This window comes from Phasianus colchicus, chromosome 6 (assembly GCF_987193195.1).
Source record: "Phasianus colchicus chromosome 6, bPhaCol1.hap1.1, whole genome shotgun sequence".
NCBI lineage: Eukaryota > Metazoa > Chordata > Aves > Galliformes > Phasianidae > Phasianus > Phasianus colchicus.
This window is the reverse complement of record NC_143441.1, coordinates 29,955,992-29,974,217: the sequence shown is the minus strand read 5'-3', so window position 1 is coordinate 29,974,217 and position 18,226 is coordinate 29,955,992. Positions and strand designations below refer to the sequence as shown.

The 18,226-nt window shown below is 45.2% G+C and overlaps 1 protein-coding gene across 5 annotated transcripts in view; it reads left to right on the top strand.

The window, feature by feature from the left end:
• PPP1R9A (protein phosphatase 1 regulatory subunit 9A) overlaps positions 1-18,226 on the top strand; it is a 168,512-nt gene that overhangs the window by 33,451 nt on the left and 116,835 nt on the right. For 3 of the 5 annotated variants that reach the window (XM_090142782.1, XM_090142786.1, XM_090142785.1), the window contains exon 6: positions 4,423-6,074. In XM_090142782.1, coding sequence (XP_089998908.1) covers positions 4,614-6,074 — 1,461 coding nt within the window. In that variant the 5' untranslated portion in view covers positions 4,423-4,613. Of the gene's footprint in view, positions 1-2,929; positions 3,038-3,278; positions 3,431-4,422; positions 6,075-18,226 lie in introns of those variants that run through there. The other 2 variants (XM_090142784.1, XM_090142783.1) reach the window with 2 other exon arrangements.

The following is an 18,226-nucleotide window of genomic DNA, read 5'->3' as shown; positions in this document are numbered from 1 at the left end:
CTTTAGCAGAGCCTAAAAATACCTCCTAGTTAAATGGATTGTCACAGAAATGCTCAAAATGTGAAAGGATGTGTAACTCTAATATTTATACTTAGGTGAATGGCCATGCTCATACATGAAGTCTCTCTTGAAAAGTGATGCCCTAATCAAAAGAAAACAGTTTATCACCCTTGAGACTACAGCGCTGTTCTTTAACGTAGACACTATGTAAACAAGGAAGAGATTGAAAAACATTTTGTAAGCAATTTCTAAATTTGAATATCTTTGATGTCAGTGGCCAAAATCAGATCCCCTAACTAAGGTCCAAACTGTCTGACTGAGCAGACAATACTGCCAGTAGTTTCTGCAAACCTTGGCTGTTGTGCTATTGATGGAATGTAGAATTACTTAAGTAATTTTGCATTAGATTCTATGTCTGCTTGAACTGCTCTGCTGTCTACACACAACATATATAAGATGAACAGAAATGTAATATATAATCTTTCTTATTGTGGAAAGCTTCAGATCTAGTGTGTTTCTTCTGTCAGCATCAACAAGTCCTCTTGTTTCCCTTTTTTTTATTGCAGTATAATGCAAAGAGAGTCTGTACTATTCTGACATGGATCTTGATATGGATATGGATCTTTCCTTGAGTACATTGTTTAAAATCTTTGTTAGAGGTGGAGAAATTTCAAAAATTTCTATTAGAAAAAATGATTTGAATAGTATTTATGGATCTGGATATGTAGATATTGTAGTGGGTAACTTTAAATACTTAGGTGCTAATTGGTTTCTTAAATAGCTTCAATTGTTCCATCATTTGTTTAGAGTTTGCTCTTGTCCCTTTTTTGCTTATGAATGTGAATTATCAGACTCCATTCCAGAGATGCATCTAGCACGTGCTGAGCTCTTAAACCACTCTGCATGTAGCATGCAAAGGAAAATAAAATGATTGAATTGCTGTTCTATGACCCTATTCTTCTCCAAGGAGACTTGAAGTTCTCTCCATGGGCCTGATGTTCTGTATTCAGAAGCCAGGCAGTTCTCTTTTGTGTTCTTACAGTCCTATTGCTACAAAACCACACTAATAGGAGGGTCCTGCCTCAGATCAGCCATGCTACGGGTGGTTAGGGTTTCATAGGGACTGCCCTTGTGCCTGTAGGACTGTGGAACTACTGTGCAGCATGATGCACTGGGGCAGGCTTCTAGCCTTATGGCCTTCCACACATGTATTTATTGAAAGGCTCTTACTGAAGCTCTATTTTAAGAGACCTGATGCTTTCCTGCCACTATTAATGTACTGGATAGTTAAAATTTATTGAGTTTTTTTGAGCTGCATACCCTTGGTGCAAATGAGGTTGACCAGATCCATACCAGTGAACACTTAGAACTCTGTATAACACCTATGTTTTGATCTCATAAATGCTATAAATCAAGTTTGTAAAGTTCTATGTCTAACATGTTTATTTTCTGTCACCTATACCTTGATTCTCTATGCCTGATAATTATTTTTCAAATTTTGCAATGCACATCTCCAGGCCATTTTCTGGATATTTTTGCAATTAGTTTAATGAACTTTGCTCAGGAGTTGCTATGTGATTAACAGCCATTACCTTCTTGGATTGCCAATTTTGCAAATCACCTAGAGATTTCATGTCCTGCAATTAAGATTTCTTATTCACAGCATAAAGCCAAAACACTGTTTGTGGCAAATTCACACAGCTAATGAACAATGTGAGGGAGCTGGTTGTGGTTGTATGAAGAGAGATCCTGGCAAATCGGAGGGCTGGGCCATCATCACATGAAGTTGAACAAGAGCAGTGCTGGATTCTGGGATGGGGCAGCCCTGGATAAGTGCACAGACTGGGGGACAAAGGGCAGGAAATCAGCCCTGCAGATGCATAAGTTCTGGCTGACAGCAAGTTAAACATGAGCCAGCAGTGTGCCCCGCATCCCAAAGGGACAATCAGACCCTGGGGGGCACCAGGCCCAGTATTTCCACCAGGTGAGGTGGCTCTGCTGTGTGGCCTCTCCTCCAGCACTGGGTGCAGTTTGGGTGCCACAGTATAGGAAGAACATAAAACTATTAGAGAGGATCCAAAGGAGGGCTATGATGACAATGAGGGGACATGAGGATGTATGGGGAGCAGCTGAGGTCCTTGGGTTTGCTGAGCCCAGAGCAGAGGAGCTGAGGGGAGCCCTCGTGGCGACTGCAGCTGCTCACAGGGAGTGGAGGGGCAGCGCTGAGCTCTGCTCTGTGTGACAGCGACAGGGCCCGAGGGAACGGCATGGAGCTGTGTCACGAGAGGGGCAGCTGGGGGTCAGGGAAAGGGTCTGCAGCAGAGGGCGGTGGGCATGGAATGGGCTGCACAGGGTCACAACTCCAAGCTGTCAGAGTTCAAGGAGTGTTCAGACAGCGCTCTCAGCCATAGGGTTTCGTTTTGGGTGGTGCTGTGTGGAGCCAGGAGTTGGACTTAGTGATCTTGGCGGGTCCCTTCCAACTCGGGACGCTTTGTTATCCTGTGACACCGTCACGCTCCGTCCCTCAGCAGCTGCCAGAGCAAGTGATGTTGCGGAGTTCCGTGGTTTGCCTGGATTTATTGCCAGCGCATTACCCCTTCGTGTCGGCAGGGTTCAACGGCTCATTCTTAATAGCTGGAGAAGGAACGTGCCGGCACTCGACCCGCAGCGAATCCCCGGTGCCGCTCCCGCCAGCGGTTCCCACACCGGCTGGAGGCGGCGGTTCCCGCCGCGCGCTGCCGGCACCGCGCCCCCGGGACGGGGAGCGCCCTCCCCGCCGAGCCGGGCGCACCACTCGTCGGCCCGCGCGGGAGTCGGCCCGCCCCGCTCCCCGGGCTGCGGGCTGAAACCGGCGCCCCGGGGGGCGGCGGGCGCGCTCGGCGCTCCCGGTGGGGCCGCGGCGTGCTGGCAACCTGCTGGCGGCCGGGCCCGGCCCCGCCGCTCGGCGGTAACCGCCCGGGGCCGGACTACAGCGGGAGCGCGGCCGGCCGCCTCCCCGCCCCCGCGGCGGAGCGAACCACCGCGTGCCGTCCTGGAGGTGAGGCACCTGTCACCCGGCGGGCCGCGGCGCAGCGGGCGTGCAGCGGCGGCTCGTGGCGCGTCCCGCGGCGGGCGGGCGGGGGCCGCGTGGCGCAGCGCCGTGCCGTGCCGTGCCGGGGAGGCGGGCGGCGGGCGGCGGGCGGGAGCGCGGCTGCGGCTGCGGCGGGGCGCGGCGGCTCTCCTCCCCCGCGCCGCCGCCGCGGGTGTGCGCGCGGAGCCGTGTCGGTGCCCCGGCCGCCGCCGCCGCCGCCTGCAATGGCGTTGAGGCGCCGCGGCGGTCGCTGCCTCCTGTCGGGCGGGCGGCGGCAGCGCTCCTTCTGCGGAGAGCCCGAGGAGCGGCGGGGGCAGCGCTGAGGCGGGCGCTAGCTGAGCCGCGGCGGCTCCCGGCCGGGTAAGGCGGCGTAGCGCGGGGTGGGCGACGCGGGGGAGCCCCGGCAGCGCGTTTTCGTTAACCGGGGCCCGGCCGGGCGAGGTGCTGCCGCCGGACCCGCGCCCTCGGTCCGCCCGCTCACGAGGAACCGCCGCGGGGCTCCGAGCCGTCCGCTCGGCTTAAGTTCCTTTTCGCCGGCGAGACCGCGTTACCGCCGATAGCGGGGTCGGTGCGTGCCCGCGCTGCGGGGCCTCCGTCCGCTCCCGCCGCCGCCCGCTCGGATCCGGGCAGCCGGCCGGCCGCCGTCCCGCAGCGCCCAAGCCGGGCTGGCGCGCACGGGCGGCGGAGGCGCGAAGCGAGCTGCAGCGGAGGGGAAGCGCTGCGGGAGCGCGTGCGGGCCGGCAGCCCCCGGGTGCGGGCCGGGCTGCGCGGGGCCGGGCGGGTGCCTCTGCGCTGCCCGGCACGGGGCAACTTCGTGCGAGGGGATCGCGCTTCCCCGAGCACCGCTTCGGTGCCGCGGGTTCCCTCGGGCTGCCGGTTCCGGTTTGGAAGAGCCCCTGAGCGCGCGTTGGGTGTGATGGTATTCGTGCCTTTACGTTCCTCTGCGGGAGCGCGGGTTGCGGACCGCCTCGGGGAGCACAGCCGTTTGCACGGATTGCCTTGCATTACTGTGTATATATTGCTGTAGTTTTATGTGTGTAACTCAGATGTTTGCGATGTCTTACTTTTAGAAGAGCTCAATAACAGAAGTAGCGATGTTTTTCATAGAGCGTTGCCTTTCCCCTGCGTGTGTGTTTGTGACATGATACTTCCTTGGGAAGTGACAATCTGCTCTCACACTATGGAACACCGAGTTTGCAGTGACAAAGTTCTCATATGTTTGTGTGTCATTAGGTTGTATTTTTTATGTTATTTTTAGTAAATGCATCAGATAACTAAAGGGAGATAATGGCTTAGATTAAAAGAGATGCAAGTGCATGGCATGATTGAGAGCACCCCACTTTCTTTTGCAGGTTGAGCCTGCTGCTGCTCCGGGAAGGCCTGGGCTGTGCTGCTGTGTCCCGGCTGGATTAGCCCCTGCCTCCTGCCCTGCTGGGGATGGCCCTGCCAGCAGGCAGCACCTCCTGAGCCCGGGCTGGGACAGCTCATTTGAGTGCGGCTCTGTGGAAACTATGTGAGCTGGTTCTGCTCTCCTGAAGTAAACATGATGAAAACGGAGTCTTCGGGAGAAAGATCGACCCTCCGAAGTGCCTCTCCTCACAGGAATGCTTACAGAACTGAGTTCCAGGCACTGAAAAGCACCTTTGACAAACCGAAATCAGATGGAGACCCAAAAACGAAAGAGGAAGGAGAGGCCTCTCAGAGCAGGGGGAGGAAATATGGCTCAAATGTCAATAGGATTAAGAACTTATTCATGCAGATGGGCATGGAGCCCACTGAAGGTGCTGGAGCTGCCCCCAAAACCAGGGGGAAGGGTGGTCCTCCATCACCTCAGAGGCGAAACAGGCCCAAAGAGTTTGTAGAGAAAGCAGACGGTTCAATTGTAAAACTTGAATCTTCTGTTTCAGAGAGGATTAGCAGGTTTGACACCATCCATGATGGCCCTTCTTACTCCAAGTTTACCGAAACGCGCAAGATGTTTGAGCGCAACGCTCATGACGTGGGACACTCCAATCGCTATTCCCCAAAGAAGGAGAGGGCAGTTTCCAGCGAGCTGGCAGAGGAGTGGTGCAGCTCCAAGTTGCACAGGGGCAGCACTGACTCCCTGGACAGCCTCAGCCCCAGGACGGAGACTGTCTCTCCAACCGTGAGTCAGCTCAGTGCGGTTTTTGAAAACGCCGACTCGCACAACGTCGTTGCTTTGGAAAAGTCAGAGAACAACGAAGAATACTCCGTAACCGGTCACTACCCGCTCAACCTCTCATCCAGCGTCACTAACATCTCCTCCCCTGTTGCAAACCTCGAGGGCTTTAGTCCTTTGAAGGATGCTGGCACGTGGTCTCCGCCAGCCAAGCAGGGATCCAGCACGATGTCTGCTGAGCACTCTCAGCATAACAGTGCGCCTCCTGCACTGAGACAGAAGGCGACCGCAGGCGCTGTGTTGGGTTCAAAAACAGCTGAAGAAGTAAAGAAGAACACAGAACCAAGTGCTGATTCCATTGAGAGCCCTGAGGTCAGTCAGCAGGATCTGGTGCTTGACCGCGAAAGGTCTGCGGACAGTTCTGCGAGGAGTAAGGCAAAAACAGACACAGAAATTTTGTTGCGACAAAAGGAACGTTCAGAACATGCAGAGGGTATTGCCGATAGACCTGAAGCTGCAGAAATACCAAGAAGTTTAGTTTCAGGGGATGATTTGGCAGCAGATGCTGCTTCAGATGCTGCTGAGACCCATTATGATGAGGCAAGCGAGAAAGAAGTGCATGAAGATGGGAATAATTTCCAGAGTTCCCACGTGTACATGCATTCTGACTACAACGTGTATAGGGTACGATCGAGGTATAACTCTGACTGGGGAGAGACAGGGACAGAACAGGATGACCAGGATGACAGTGATGAGAATAACTGTTATGAACCTGATATGGAATACTCGGAGATTAATGGATTGCCAGATGAAGATGAAATCCCAGCCAACAGAAAAATACAGTTTAGCCGTGCTCCAATTAAGGTAAAGTTTCCTTCATTCTTTTCCAGTGGTTTGGTTCAATTTCAAAGGCAACTTGTCTTGAAATACATTTTGACAATTGAACTTGTGCTGATTGTGGAGGATCTTTTGATAGCCTTTTTTTACAGTCAGCCAGTGAGCATAATTCTAAATGAAGTAAGCAAGCTGAGCTCTGATTAGCTTGTGTCGTTTCCTAGGCTGCTTGGTGGCTATCTGAGCTCACTGAAATTGAGAATGGAGGCTCAGGAGTCTGTGGAGTCTGAGAATTTTAACATGCATATTTTGATGGACATGACTGAATTGTAATCACATGGTGAACATAGGAGAGGGTGTTTGGTGGCCTTCGTGCTGGTTGTTGGGTTTTCTTTTTTCCATTGAAACTTCAGCTTCTTTAGATTGGATGGCTTTGCTTCAGCTCTCAGATATTCTTAAGTCACTGTGTTTACACACTATGCCATGAAGTACAGTGTGCTGTAGTAGAGTGGCTCTGTCTCAATAGCAGAGGGCAGTTATTGTTCTTCATCTGAATTAGTATCACCTTTTCTAGTAGCATTTTTACTTTTTAAAACCTTGTTACATCTTAATATGGGTATTTAGTGTATGTCAATGCAAGTAAGAAGCTACAGAAGGGCGGAAGTCAGCTGCCTGTAACACCTAATGAAGGCTAAGTTTCTTGCAGAGTTCTTCCAGGTGTGTTCTTGATCACCTTGAAACTGCAGGCAAGAATGCAGACTATTTTGGGTATTTTCAGCTAGAAAGGAATGATGATTCATGTTTTTGTATCAGTATTTCACCGTGGAGTCCTGGAATTATGTATAGAAGCACTTTATTTTGAAGTTATGTTTAATGAACATCCAGAAACACAGTCATTTTTTTTTCAGAAAGGGCTCTTGAAAGGCTAAAAGTGGTGGAGTACTTGAAGTGTACACATTTTTAAATCAAAGATCTTTCATCAAAATGCATTGTTTCTGTGTGAGTTCAGTATTGAAAATTACAAAGTCAACTAAAAAAATTTTACTATTGAATGTGAAGTAATGTTGTTTATAAAACTTGTGTTTGCACCACCTGTGGTTTGCGTTAGGGTAAGGTATGCATAGCTGTACTAGGAAATCTCAATCTGAATGAAGCAAGCAAGTTTTGGCATCCATTAATTGTGGTATGGAGAAAGGGGAATGGCCGTATGCTCTTCATGCTTGTAGGGGACCATTCTTTAGACTGAAACAAAATATTCAGTGCCAAGATAATGGAATTTTTTTGTTGTTAGTATTTTATTTAGGCTTGTGTCATTGACCAAAAATTCCAACAGTGTTTGTGCTCCCTCTGGATTATTCATGTAATTAAATGAGCTGAATTTCTTTAAATTTTTTGGAGATGAAGCAGAGAAAACTTCTATTACACAGGATTCTGGAAGGTGCCCCCTCCCTCTCCTTCCCCTCTGGCTGCACTAACACGTAAGATGACTTCTCTGTCTTCTGGACGCAGTCAACACAAATTGGCTTTATTATGTTTATTATAGATAGGAAAGATAAGAATTTGGAAAGCAACCACGGTGACGTTACTCTGGATGGTAGGGTTTTCTGCTCTGGCTCTTTGAAAGGACTCAGAGGAACACTGACAGTGGTGTACTGCTGTGCTGTGTCTGAATTGTCGTCAAATATTCTCTTATTGTTTAGGTAAAACATTTTTTCTGCTCAGGAGTTTCACGCTATGTTTATGTCATATTATATATTATCAAGTAATAATAGCAGTCCATCAGGAAAATGCTCTAACAATGATTTGCTTGATTAATGAAAGAGTATATCTGTTGTGGGTTTTGGAATAAGGCATTCTTGCTTACCCAAAGTAAAAGAATCGTGTCTTTAATTCTTTTAGCATCTGTAGCCAGGAGGAAAGCAGAATAAAAGCTGCATTGAGAGAAAGCAATGCAGGAGGGGTGATGTCTTGTGTCCTGTGCCCCTCAAGCAAATGCAGCCTGTTGGCCACATGGGGAGGAAGAAGCGAGACCCCTCAGGAGGAAGAAGTATAGCCAAGTCGTGGAAGACAGCAAGCTGCTTGCCTGCCCTTCCCCGTGGCCTGCCCTGCTGCAGGCAGGGAGCTGGGATGGCAGCTGGGGACAGAAACTTGTCCCTGTGGGCTCCTGTGTGGCCTCTTTGATGGCCTCACTAATTCAGCACGGTGCAAGGAGGCTGAGAGCTGGCTTTGAGGAACAGCTTCTGTCCAGCAAATACCTATCAGTGCACAGAATCCTCCAGTCCCCTCTTGCATTTGTACCATACACATTCAGCAGGTGAGCCACTTCAGCTATACGTTGCAGGGATGCTTGCTAGCAGAAAAGTGTGCCACTATGTAAGAATTTTTCCAGTTTTGGCCATTTCATGCATTAGAGAGACTATCTTCTTTCATTAATACTTATCTGAAACTTTGCCATACGCGTATTGTGTGTGAGAGAGGAAAACACAAAGCAATTTAGGAGTATTTTCTGAAGCTGAAAACTGTTTAGCCTTTATTAAAATGGAGCAATTTGTGCTTAAATGCTCTGGTAGGTAGCAGTTGCACCCAGTGCTGATTTCACAGTATCATACCTCCGTTCTCCTACAGGTGAGCTTTGAAATAATAAAATCAGAGTGTGAATTTGTAACCTGTGAAATGAGTGGGTAGTGCCCTAAAGCTGTTACTCAAGGGTCTCAGCAGCATAAACATCTTTGAGTCGGTAATGGTTAAACCATTTGTTCCATGCGAATTTTCAGGGAGGTGACCAAGAAATACGTGCAAAGAGTGCTAAGATGGAAGAGCAGAGATTCTGTCACCACTTAGAGGAACTTTTTTGTTGCATTAGTGGAGATGCTTTGGACTATGACAAACATTGAGATACAGGCAGACAGGTGAACAAATCATCCAACTAAAGAAATATTGAATTTTGCTTATCACCTGAGCAGGAAACTGATTTGGAAACTTGCTCTGGAGAGAAGCACAGAGGACAGTGATACGGGAAATTCCTCTGTTACAGACTGTCACCCATCCTGTGCTCCATGGGACCTCACTGTAGGTTTGTGGGGTTATGTGCTGACCTTGGCTCTCCTGCAGTTGGTGGCTGCATGGGGACCGTCTGTGTCTGGGTAAGTTTCTTGTTTCTTGGAGCACTGCCTCCCTGTTCTGAGCAGGTGTGTGTCTGCTCTGTGCTGATCATAGAAATGTTCCAAAGGGAGGCAAGAAGGAGCTCCTGGTGGGAGAGGGCATGAGTCTGCATGTTGCTGAACAGGGTTTGTGCACATTAATTGCATGCGGAATGTCTGCGTAGCAATATGGAAGCCTTGGTCAGCACTGGATTGTTCTTGTGAGGAGGCGTTTAGTATCTGCTCAGTGGCAGAACTGAAACTTCCAAGTGTAAGAGGTGAAACGTTCTGTAGGTGTGATGAGAAAGAAATGTAATCAAATGATTTTCTCAGGGATGCTTTTCTACCAAAAAAAAAAAAGAAAAAAAAAAGTATGGAATTTCTGTGGATTGTTGGCCGTTTGTTGAGTTTTGCAGGGTTGCCTGGGAGTTCAGTTATATGCTGCATCCCAGACATTATGGGATAATTAGGCAGGGCTGGCCAGCAGCACATGATTCATTAGCTCTTAACTTCCATTTGTTGGAGCGTGGAAAGAGTATTAATCGTCCACGTATATCACAGACTTTTTTTAAAAAGAACCATCCTTCCTCCTTCTTGGATAGAATTAGGATGGAAGGTTAATGCCTACCTTTCTTCCTCTTTTCAGTTCTGGTGTACCAATAGCTGATGGCTATATCTCCAGTCGATACCCTATTTCTGGCACAAGGAATGTGATAAACCAGTCAAAGCTGCTTGCAGAAATTGATGTCTGCTGCATGGACTGTGCTCAGCATGGCTGAGGGACTGGAGGGGTTGGGTAGGCTGCAGTCAGACCACCAGGTGGGTGGGAGGGAGCTCGGGGTGCAAGGATGGTGCCATTCCAGAGTTGCCCATCCAGTTTCAGGGTTGCACAAAGCTTCCTTTGGGGACCCTGCATTGTAGGATCAGTGGGAGAGGACTTAACAGGAGTGTAGCGTGTACAGTGGATGGGACATCCATACTGCATCTAATTTCAGACAAAAGAGTTACAATCTCTGGTGTCCATGCTTCATGGGCTGCTCCTCTCTCTTGTTGTTCAACGTAAGTACAGCATTTCAGCTTTCCAGATCGTGTTTTGTTTGTCATCACAAATCTGAATCTGTGCTTCACTCTTTTTTTTCATGTGAGCCTCTGAAGAGGTTTTCCCAGGAGTGCTGTGGCTGAAGATCAGTTTAAATATAAATGGCATTTGTATCTCATTTAATTGTTTTTAAGTTTCTTAGGAACTGCATGCTATTTTTTTTCTCAGTAAATAATCAATTCCAGGAGTACTTTTTTTTTTTTCTTTAGTTATTCCTCATTTTTTTCTCACTAAAACTTATTCAGGTTTCTAAATGGTGGAGAAGAGTGAATCTGAAACAGTTTGACACTACAGTCACTTTGGTAATTTTTGCTGTCCAAAATATTGACTAGTAAACATCAAAATAAAGTATGCTTGCAGTGTTGTCAAATTTTAGTAGTGTTGTCAAATTCCTTAGAAAAAGGAAGTATTTCTTTGCTGATTCAATGTTTAGTGTGGTATTTATCCACTGTTAAAATCTTGCTCAAGTGTTTTTTTGGTTCACAGCAGTGATAAGTGAAGGTTACTTCCCCACAAGCAATTATGCTCCCAGGTGCCAACCTTGCCAATGCTTCTAATTGTGTTTTACTTGAGTGACTATGGAATTGGGTTTAGATGATCTCCACGTGTCCCTTCCAGCCTCAGTGAGCCCATGGTTCTATAAATGAAGTGGTCCTGGTGCATCTTGGGCACTTGAAGGCAGATGTCAGAGAACTTGCAGAGGGATCCTCAGGCTATCTGATATTTAAAATGAGTAGTTTTGAATGGGTTATTTAGGAATCCTTACAAAGAAATATAGATGTGCAGCTTCCTTCTGAAGCCACTGGAAGAGTGTTTCCTTTCCTTAAATCTACTTCTGCTGTGTCTGTGCTTTGCTTACAACAGGAGGAATGGAAGGCAGCTCTGACTGTACGGAGGGACACAGTTTAGTGGGAATTACTGATGGTAGGTGGATGGTTGGGCTGGGTGATCTTAGAGGTCTTTTGCAGCCTTACTCATTTTATGACTCGATGAAACTAGGAATTAAGTGGGCTTAGGCTCTGTTGCCGACTTCTGCGGTAATACTGAACACGACACTGAACCCTTATGCATGTGTTTGAACTCCATAAAACAGGCAGAAAGTTGTTTAACAGCTCTGTTAATTTTCAGTTATAAAATAGCTTGGGATACGGAGCTCATGCTTAGGTAGCTTGAAACACGCTATGTAAAATGGCTTTATGTGTTTTTTCAGGTGCTACAAACTGTGGCAAATTCTACAGACTGAGTAGTAATAAAATGTAGTATATTGCAGAGATAATGACACAGACTTTGACTATTTGTAAAAGTTAATAGTTTAAAACTAGTTTCTTTGTTCTGTAGTAGAATATATGGAGTATTTCTGGGACTGAGCTCTATATTTCAGTTACATTTGTTACAAGAAATCTTGGCAAAACATTTTGTATATTTTGTCAGGGAAGGGAACAAGAAATTGGCATTTTCCTGTAAAGAGGCTGGATGCTCTCAGGTAGAGAACAGCAAGATGAAACATTACAGAACAAGTTGCTATTTTAGACACTAACAGGCAAGTCTCTCTTCTGCATAGTTATCTCATATGTGAAGTGCGTTACTGAGCTGGAATTGTATATGCTTTCACTGTCTGGGAGCCTTGGCACATGGTAATTTTAAATGCGGAAGAGTTTTCTCATATTAAATATAGAGGAAATGATATTGGAGCACAGTGGATGGAATAAAGCTATTTGTCTAGAGCACAGAGTGTTGTGGAGACTTGAATTGCACTGCTAGGTCCAGGGACCAGTTATTCCTGGCCGCAGTGTTCATACACAGATAGTGAACTAAACAGAAATACTGTTCCTTTGAACTTTGTTTTATAAGCACAGAGGACATTCTAGAAGAGCCATTTGTAGAAAAACAATCAATGAGTGATTGATTGAATGAATCAGAGGTTTATGTGGTTTAAATTGAAAGGGTTTCCAATTAAAGGTTTTGAATTTCAGATATGCCGACTGAGAAGCTGTAGGGAAATGGATTGAAATGAGGTGAACCAGAGCACCAGGGGAGCTAACAGTGGGGGTTCTTGGAGCCTCTTGCATTCAGAATTTGCATTCCAGAAAAAGGCAGAGTACATGAGCCGAAGAATTGCAGATCTGACTACAAGAGAAGTCAGCCAAAGAGAATAGCAGAAGCTAGCCAAGAATTTGCAAGGAGTGGCAAAAGTGGTTGTTGAAAAAATGGAAGTTGCCACAGAGTTCAAAAGTTTTAAAGTGTGAATAAGATGGTGCCAGAAGTCAAGCAGAGTTTGACCTTGTAAAGGAAAATAATCTGGCTAGTGAAAAGCTGTTTATCCATTGAATATGTAACAGGAGGGGAAGTGAGACATCGCACAGTAAGCGTGAGGTTATGATTAGAGCTATCACTCCCAGTGTATTGTAATATTGTGCCTTTTTTTTAGTACAGTTGGGTCAGGTTGAACATGGAGTCAGGGTTTGGAGTGAAATAAATGTGCAAGAAGAAACTCTTACAGTGAAAGTTCTTATGGTGAAATGAAGATGAACAGAAGTTCTAGCACTCAGGTTGGATGGTGGTTGGAAGGAAGAAGTTGTATTTCAGAAAGTCTTCTAAAATACATTTCAAAACAAACAGAACAAACAGCAGTATAGAAATGGAGATGGGATTTAACTGTAAAAGAGCAAACACAGTGGCTATTTTTCAAAACATACTGAAGAGATGTTTTTGGCAGCTTGAAAATTATTAATCTCTTTTTCTTTCTTATAGCAAAGCAATAAAGAAAAAAGAATAATCAAAGGCAGGGAGGCAAATGGAAAAATAGAATACATCTGGATGAATTTATGAGAGGTAGTGTATGTCAGACTAAATTAGTGTCTGCCTTTGATAAGATATAGCAACTGAAAAATTTCAGTAGTCCTGTCTTAGGAAGTTGGAGCATGCTAGCAGCAGTTGCTTATGTCAGCAAGTGGGAAGCCTTAGCATCGCATAGAGGGCTTGTGGTAAAATATGTGTGACTGGGAGGACTTGAGTTGTGGGTATGGATGGGCTATACAGGCTGCAAACCAGTGACTCTTTTGTAGGGAGGGAGAATTAAGGAGAAAGCCAGTCTGTGAGTAGCTTGCACAGAACAACAGCGGCAACCCGCAGTGTGATGCAGCTGTGAGGAGGGAAATGGAATTCTAGGTACATGAAGCAACATGTTTTGGTAGCGGCAGGGAATTCTGGATGTGCTTTTGTAACTCACTGAGGAGACTTCATCAGGACTGTGGTGGATTCTACCTCAGATGCGTGAGTTTGCAGGAGAGCTGCAGCAACTTGGTGCTCTTAATCCTTTTTGTTGGTTAGTTCTATCATAAAACAGGGGGCTTAATAAATCTATCTTGCTCAGTGAGGGATGGCAAAGTCTGAAAAAGAGCATAATGGCATCTCCGGTATATTCATAAAGAAAAACACTTGAGGACTAAGAGGCAGTGTTCCTCTTTTAAGGTGGAATTGAGTATTTTCCAACTAAGATTAAAGAGTTGTAATAGTGAGCAATGGCACGGGCAATTTCCTTCTCTTTTCTTATGGTTCTAATAGGCCATTGTATTGTCTAGCAATGTCTATTAATTCTCCTCAGGTATGGGATTTCCTTCACTACTATTGAACTTACAGGCCATGAATAATCTATTAAAAAAGTAGCTGCTATTCCCGCAGTTAAATGGTACAAAATGATACCTGTTGTTCTCCGGTGTCCTTTTTATATAGTGAGTATTCTAGTGAGAGCTGAAGCTAATTTTACTCACTAAATTGATTCGAGAGACCTGTCAGCTCCCTCAGATATTTCCATACGATAAAGTCAGTGGAAGGTGTGAATGCAGAATTCAGCTTTGTGTGCTCTGTGTGCTCTGTGTTAGCACACCTGCAGTGGTGCTTCTTACCCTGTGCACATCTGTATTTTTTTCATGTTCTTCTCCGCAGTTTCCATCTACCTGAGTATTCAGTGTGTAATCTCAAGGGCGTAAGATGCTGGTTCATGTTGAAAGGACATCTTTTTGTATTCACTCTATGCTGTGTGTAGGCCTAGCGCCTTTCATTTCATAACGTGTCTTACTATCCATGTTATTTTTCAAAAGCAATAAGCTGTAGAGGCTCTTGAAAGTCATATTACCAAACTCCTGCCTAATCCAGCTAGATCATGGTCTTCATGGTAAACAAACATCGCAAAGTTTAGTCCAGGTTTTAATCATCTTTGCATCTTTTAAGTTTGCAGTCATTTTGAAAGATGGACTGGCATATTTAGATACTCACATGTTTCATCAGAATCTCCATACCTAGAGATATCTAAGTATATATTCTCCTGTTAGCTCTGCCTACCTAGGAGCCCAAAGATTGCTGTTTGTAAACACTGAACTAAGTAATTGTCCTGTAGACTTCATGTGCCTGTACTTCTTAACTGGAATAATCAGAATATTTGAATACTCCAGTTTTTTTCAAAAGGGCAGACTAGGGTGAACTGATGATTCTGGATATTTCTGAGCACTCTAGAAAAAATATAACAGTCATAAGCTGGGCATTTAGAAATTACGTTTAGATGTTGTACTGAGGAACATGGGTTAGTGAGGAAATATTGGTGGGAGGTGGATGGTTGAACTGGATGATCTTGGAGGTCTTTTCCAACCTTGGTGATTCCGTGATCCTTTGAAATGTGGCAAAGTGCACTAATGAAACTGAGAACATTTCAGTATGGTGTTTAAGAATGTGAGACTACCAGAGTGCACAGCTTTTTCTTCTTCTTTGCCCAGCAGTTTCCCCTGAAGTAGTAGCTCAGTTTTGTCTCACCTCTGTAATCTGGTAGACTGACTGAAAGCTGTATTCTTTATATTTTCACATTGCTCTCATGTCAATATTTTAAGGTGTGTGAAGGAGGAAATACCATTAAATTGGGTTGATTTTTTTTCTTCTTTTCTCCTTATTGCCAGTAAAACAGTTTCCAGTCTTTGTAGCAGGAGATCAAAAATGATTACATACTGTATTTAAGTACAAGAGCATGATACAGTCATTACCAGTAAGTTTTCTCCATTAAAAAGGAGAAGTCACACTTGACCCGCCTGATAATCTTCTTCTATGAAATGACTGGCTGGGTGCATGAAGGGAGAATGATAGGATTTTGTCTACTTTCACTTCAGTGATGACTCTGACATAACATCCTTATGGAGAAGCTGATGAAGTATGGCCTAGAAGAGCAGACAGTGAGGTAGCTTGAAAACTGGCAGACTGAGATGTCAGCTGCTGGTAATATCACGAAGTTCAGGGTCCTGCACCAGAGGAACCAACCTAGCACCAGGACACAGTGGGCGCTGCTGGGCTGGAAGGCAGCTTGGTGTAAAAGGACATGGGGCTCTGGTGGACACGAAGCTGAGCATGAGCCAGCAGCTCATTTCCTTGCTGCAAAGAAGGCGAATGGTATCCTGGGCTAGGTAAAGTACTACCCGCAGGTTGAGAGGCTGACCCTGCCCCTCCCTGAGTGTTGGTGAGGCCTCATCTGTAGTGCTGGGCTCAGTTCTGGGCTCCTTGATGCAGGAAGCACCTGGGCACTGCAGTGTCTGAGGTATGGACCCAGAGCTCCTGCGTGCCTCAGCCATGCTAGGTTTAAGGCTTCATTACCTCAGAAAATTAATTATGTTGCCAGTTGTGAACTCTGGCAAAGGAAGTAGCTGAATTACATCCAGAAGCAACTTTAATTTTGATATTGGTAAAATATAGAGTGAGCTCTCGTGTTGCTTATCAAATTATGACATGGTTTAGTGATGGGATCAGTTTGATTTAGTGATATGTCTGATTGTTGGACGTGATGATCTCAATGGTTTTGATGGTCTTTTCTAACTTAAATGATTCTATGATTCTGTAACAACGTGTGGTTCTGGAAATCCAGAGATGTTGCAGCAGTTCCTGTATGTTTTTCCCTGCATGTAGGATCATAGAATCATAGAATGGCTTGAGTTGGAAGGGATCCCAAGGATCATCAAGTTCAAGCCTCCCTGCCACAGGCAGGGCCACCAACCTCCAGATCTGGTACTAGACCAGGCTGCCCAGGGCCCCATCCAACCTAGCCTCGAACACTTCCAGGGATGGGGCATCCACAACCTCTCTGGGCAGCCTGTGCCAGCACCTCACCACTCCTCACCACTCTCTCTGTAAGGAACTTCCCCCGACGTCCAGTCTAAACCTTCCCTCCTTGAGCTGATGTAGTAATTACTGTTGTTTAAAAACATTTATTATAACAAGACCTCAATGAATACAGCTTGAGTCGTTACTTGTAGTTGTGGTGAGTGTGGTCAAATAAAGATTTCCAGGATTTAGAAGGTTTTTTTAATGTTTTTTACTACTCCTAAAACACATAAACATTTAGGTAGGGAAATTGTGGCTTGTGTTTTGAGTTGTGAAGCTCTGCCCTTTCCTTTTTTCTCGATGCCTATAATGTATATTTAATTGCTAATTAGAGTCATGGTGTTAAACGCTGTAGAATGATGTGACAGACCACGCTTCATTGTTCAACATGCTCACAATATTGAATTTTTGTGGACTTCAAACAATTACAGAGTATCTACAGGGTGCTGCATTTTGCTGCTTTGCAAGAAAAGCAAAGGGAAGAACTGCGGCTGCGTTGGTGTGCCAGAGACTGGAGCGTCACCTTAATTGGTGACACAAGTTAATGACCTTTGCATGCATATACATATCCATTACCCCTGACAGACAGTAGGTTTAGATTAAGGATTGTTAGTAGCCTTTCAATGTTTCCTGTTAACAAGAACTTAGGCACAGCAATGTTTCCTGTTTCTCAATCAAAATAACTACCCAAAAAAGGGATTGAAGTTATTTTTGTATGTATTTTGTTGTGCCGTAGGATGAGCAGAATGACCTGAATTTATAAGCATTGTTGAACAACACAAAAAGATTTGAGAAATGTTTAAACAAATATTATTAGTTAAATATTTATGACCAAGAGGAGACATTAAAAATGACCTGAACAAAAATAAAACAGTTAAGGAGGAGTGTTCATTTGCAACAGAGGCAAAGCCCACTGATACGTTACATACGACTGTGGCCTCAGCATGTGTGTTCCTGTCTCTGTCCTTAGCTGCTTAAGCTCTGCTGGGAATTAAGAATGTGAATGTTCAGATGTGACCGTGTGGCTGAGTTGGTAACTAATTCCATGTTGTGCTGTACAACTTCACTACAGTCTCAAAATTGCTTTGTAAAATGTCTGGAGTTAGTAATGTTTGCTAGCTTCTCTATGAAATCATTTCTGTAATGAAGGAAAGAAGGCATTCTGCTAATTTCATAAAACTCAGCAACTCCCAGTAAATTGGGGTCACTGGCCATGACAAGTGGCATTTTATAATCCCTGCTATGTAGTGGTGCATCAGTAGTCCTGTGGTGCAGTGTTACCTGGAATATACAATTGCACACTTTCTTTCCCATTTTGTCTCAGTTGATTGCACAATGTTATCTGAGCACTGCTGTTCCCTGTTATTTATGTATGTAGTGGGTCTGCTCTCTGCTTGTCTTCTCTTTCAGGTTTTTGCCCTATATTGACTGTGGATATTTGCCAGAGTGCCGTTATCGTTCTTGATGGCCTGGGACGTCGTTTCGGTTTCTGTGCTCTGTTATGTTGTTCTCTAGGGCTACATACTTATGTATATTTTGCATTACTTTAAACATAGCGAAGAAAAAAAGACAAGTATCTTCTTTAAATTTTCAGTTTATGAGTTTTTCTCATTGTTTTACATACAGTCATCACTTGAAAGGCTGAAGAATTTTCTATGGTTCCTTTTATGTTGTTCTTTTTTGCAGAGTTTGTCTTGGTAAAGCATTCTCTGTGGGTTATTTTGTGATCTTTTTATTTTGTGCCACTGCTACGTGGGCTTTCTTTTTCCATAAAAGTGGTTGTTAATCTGGAAAGATTCTTTTGTCTA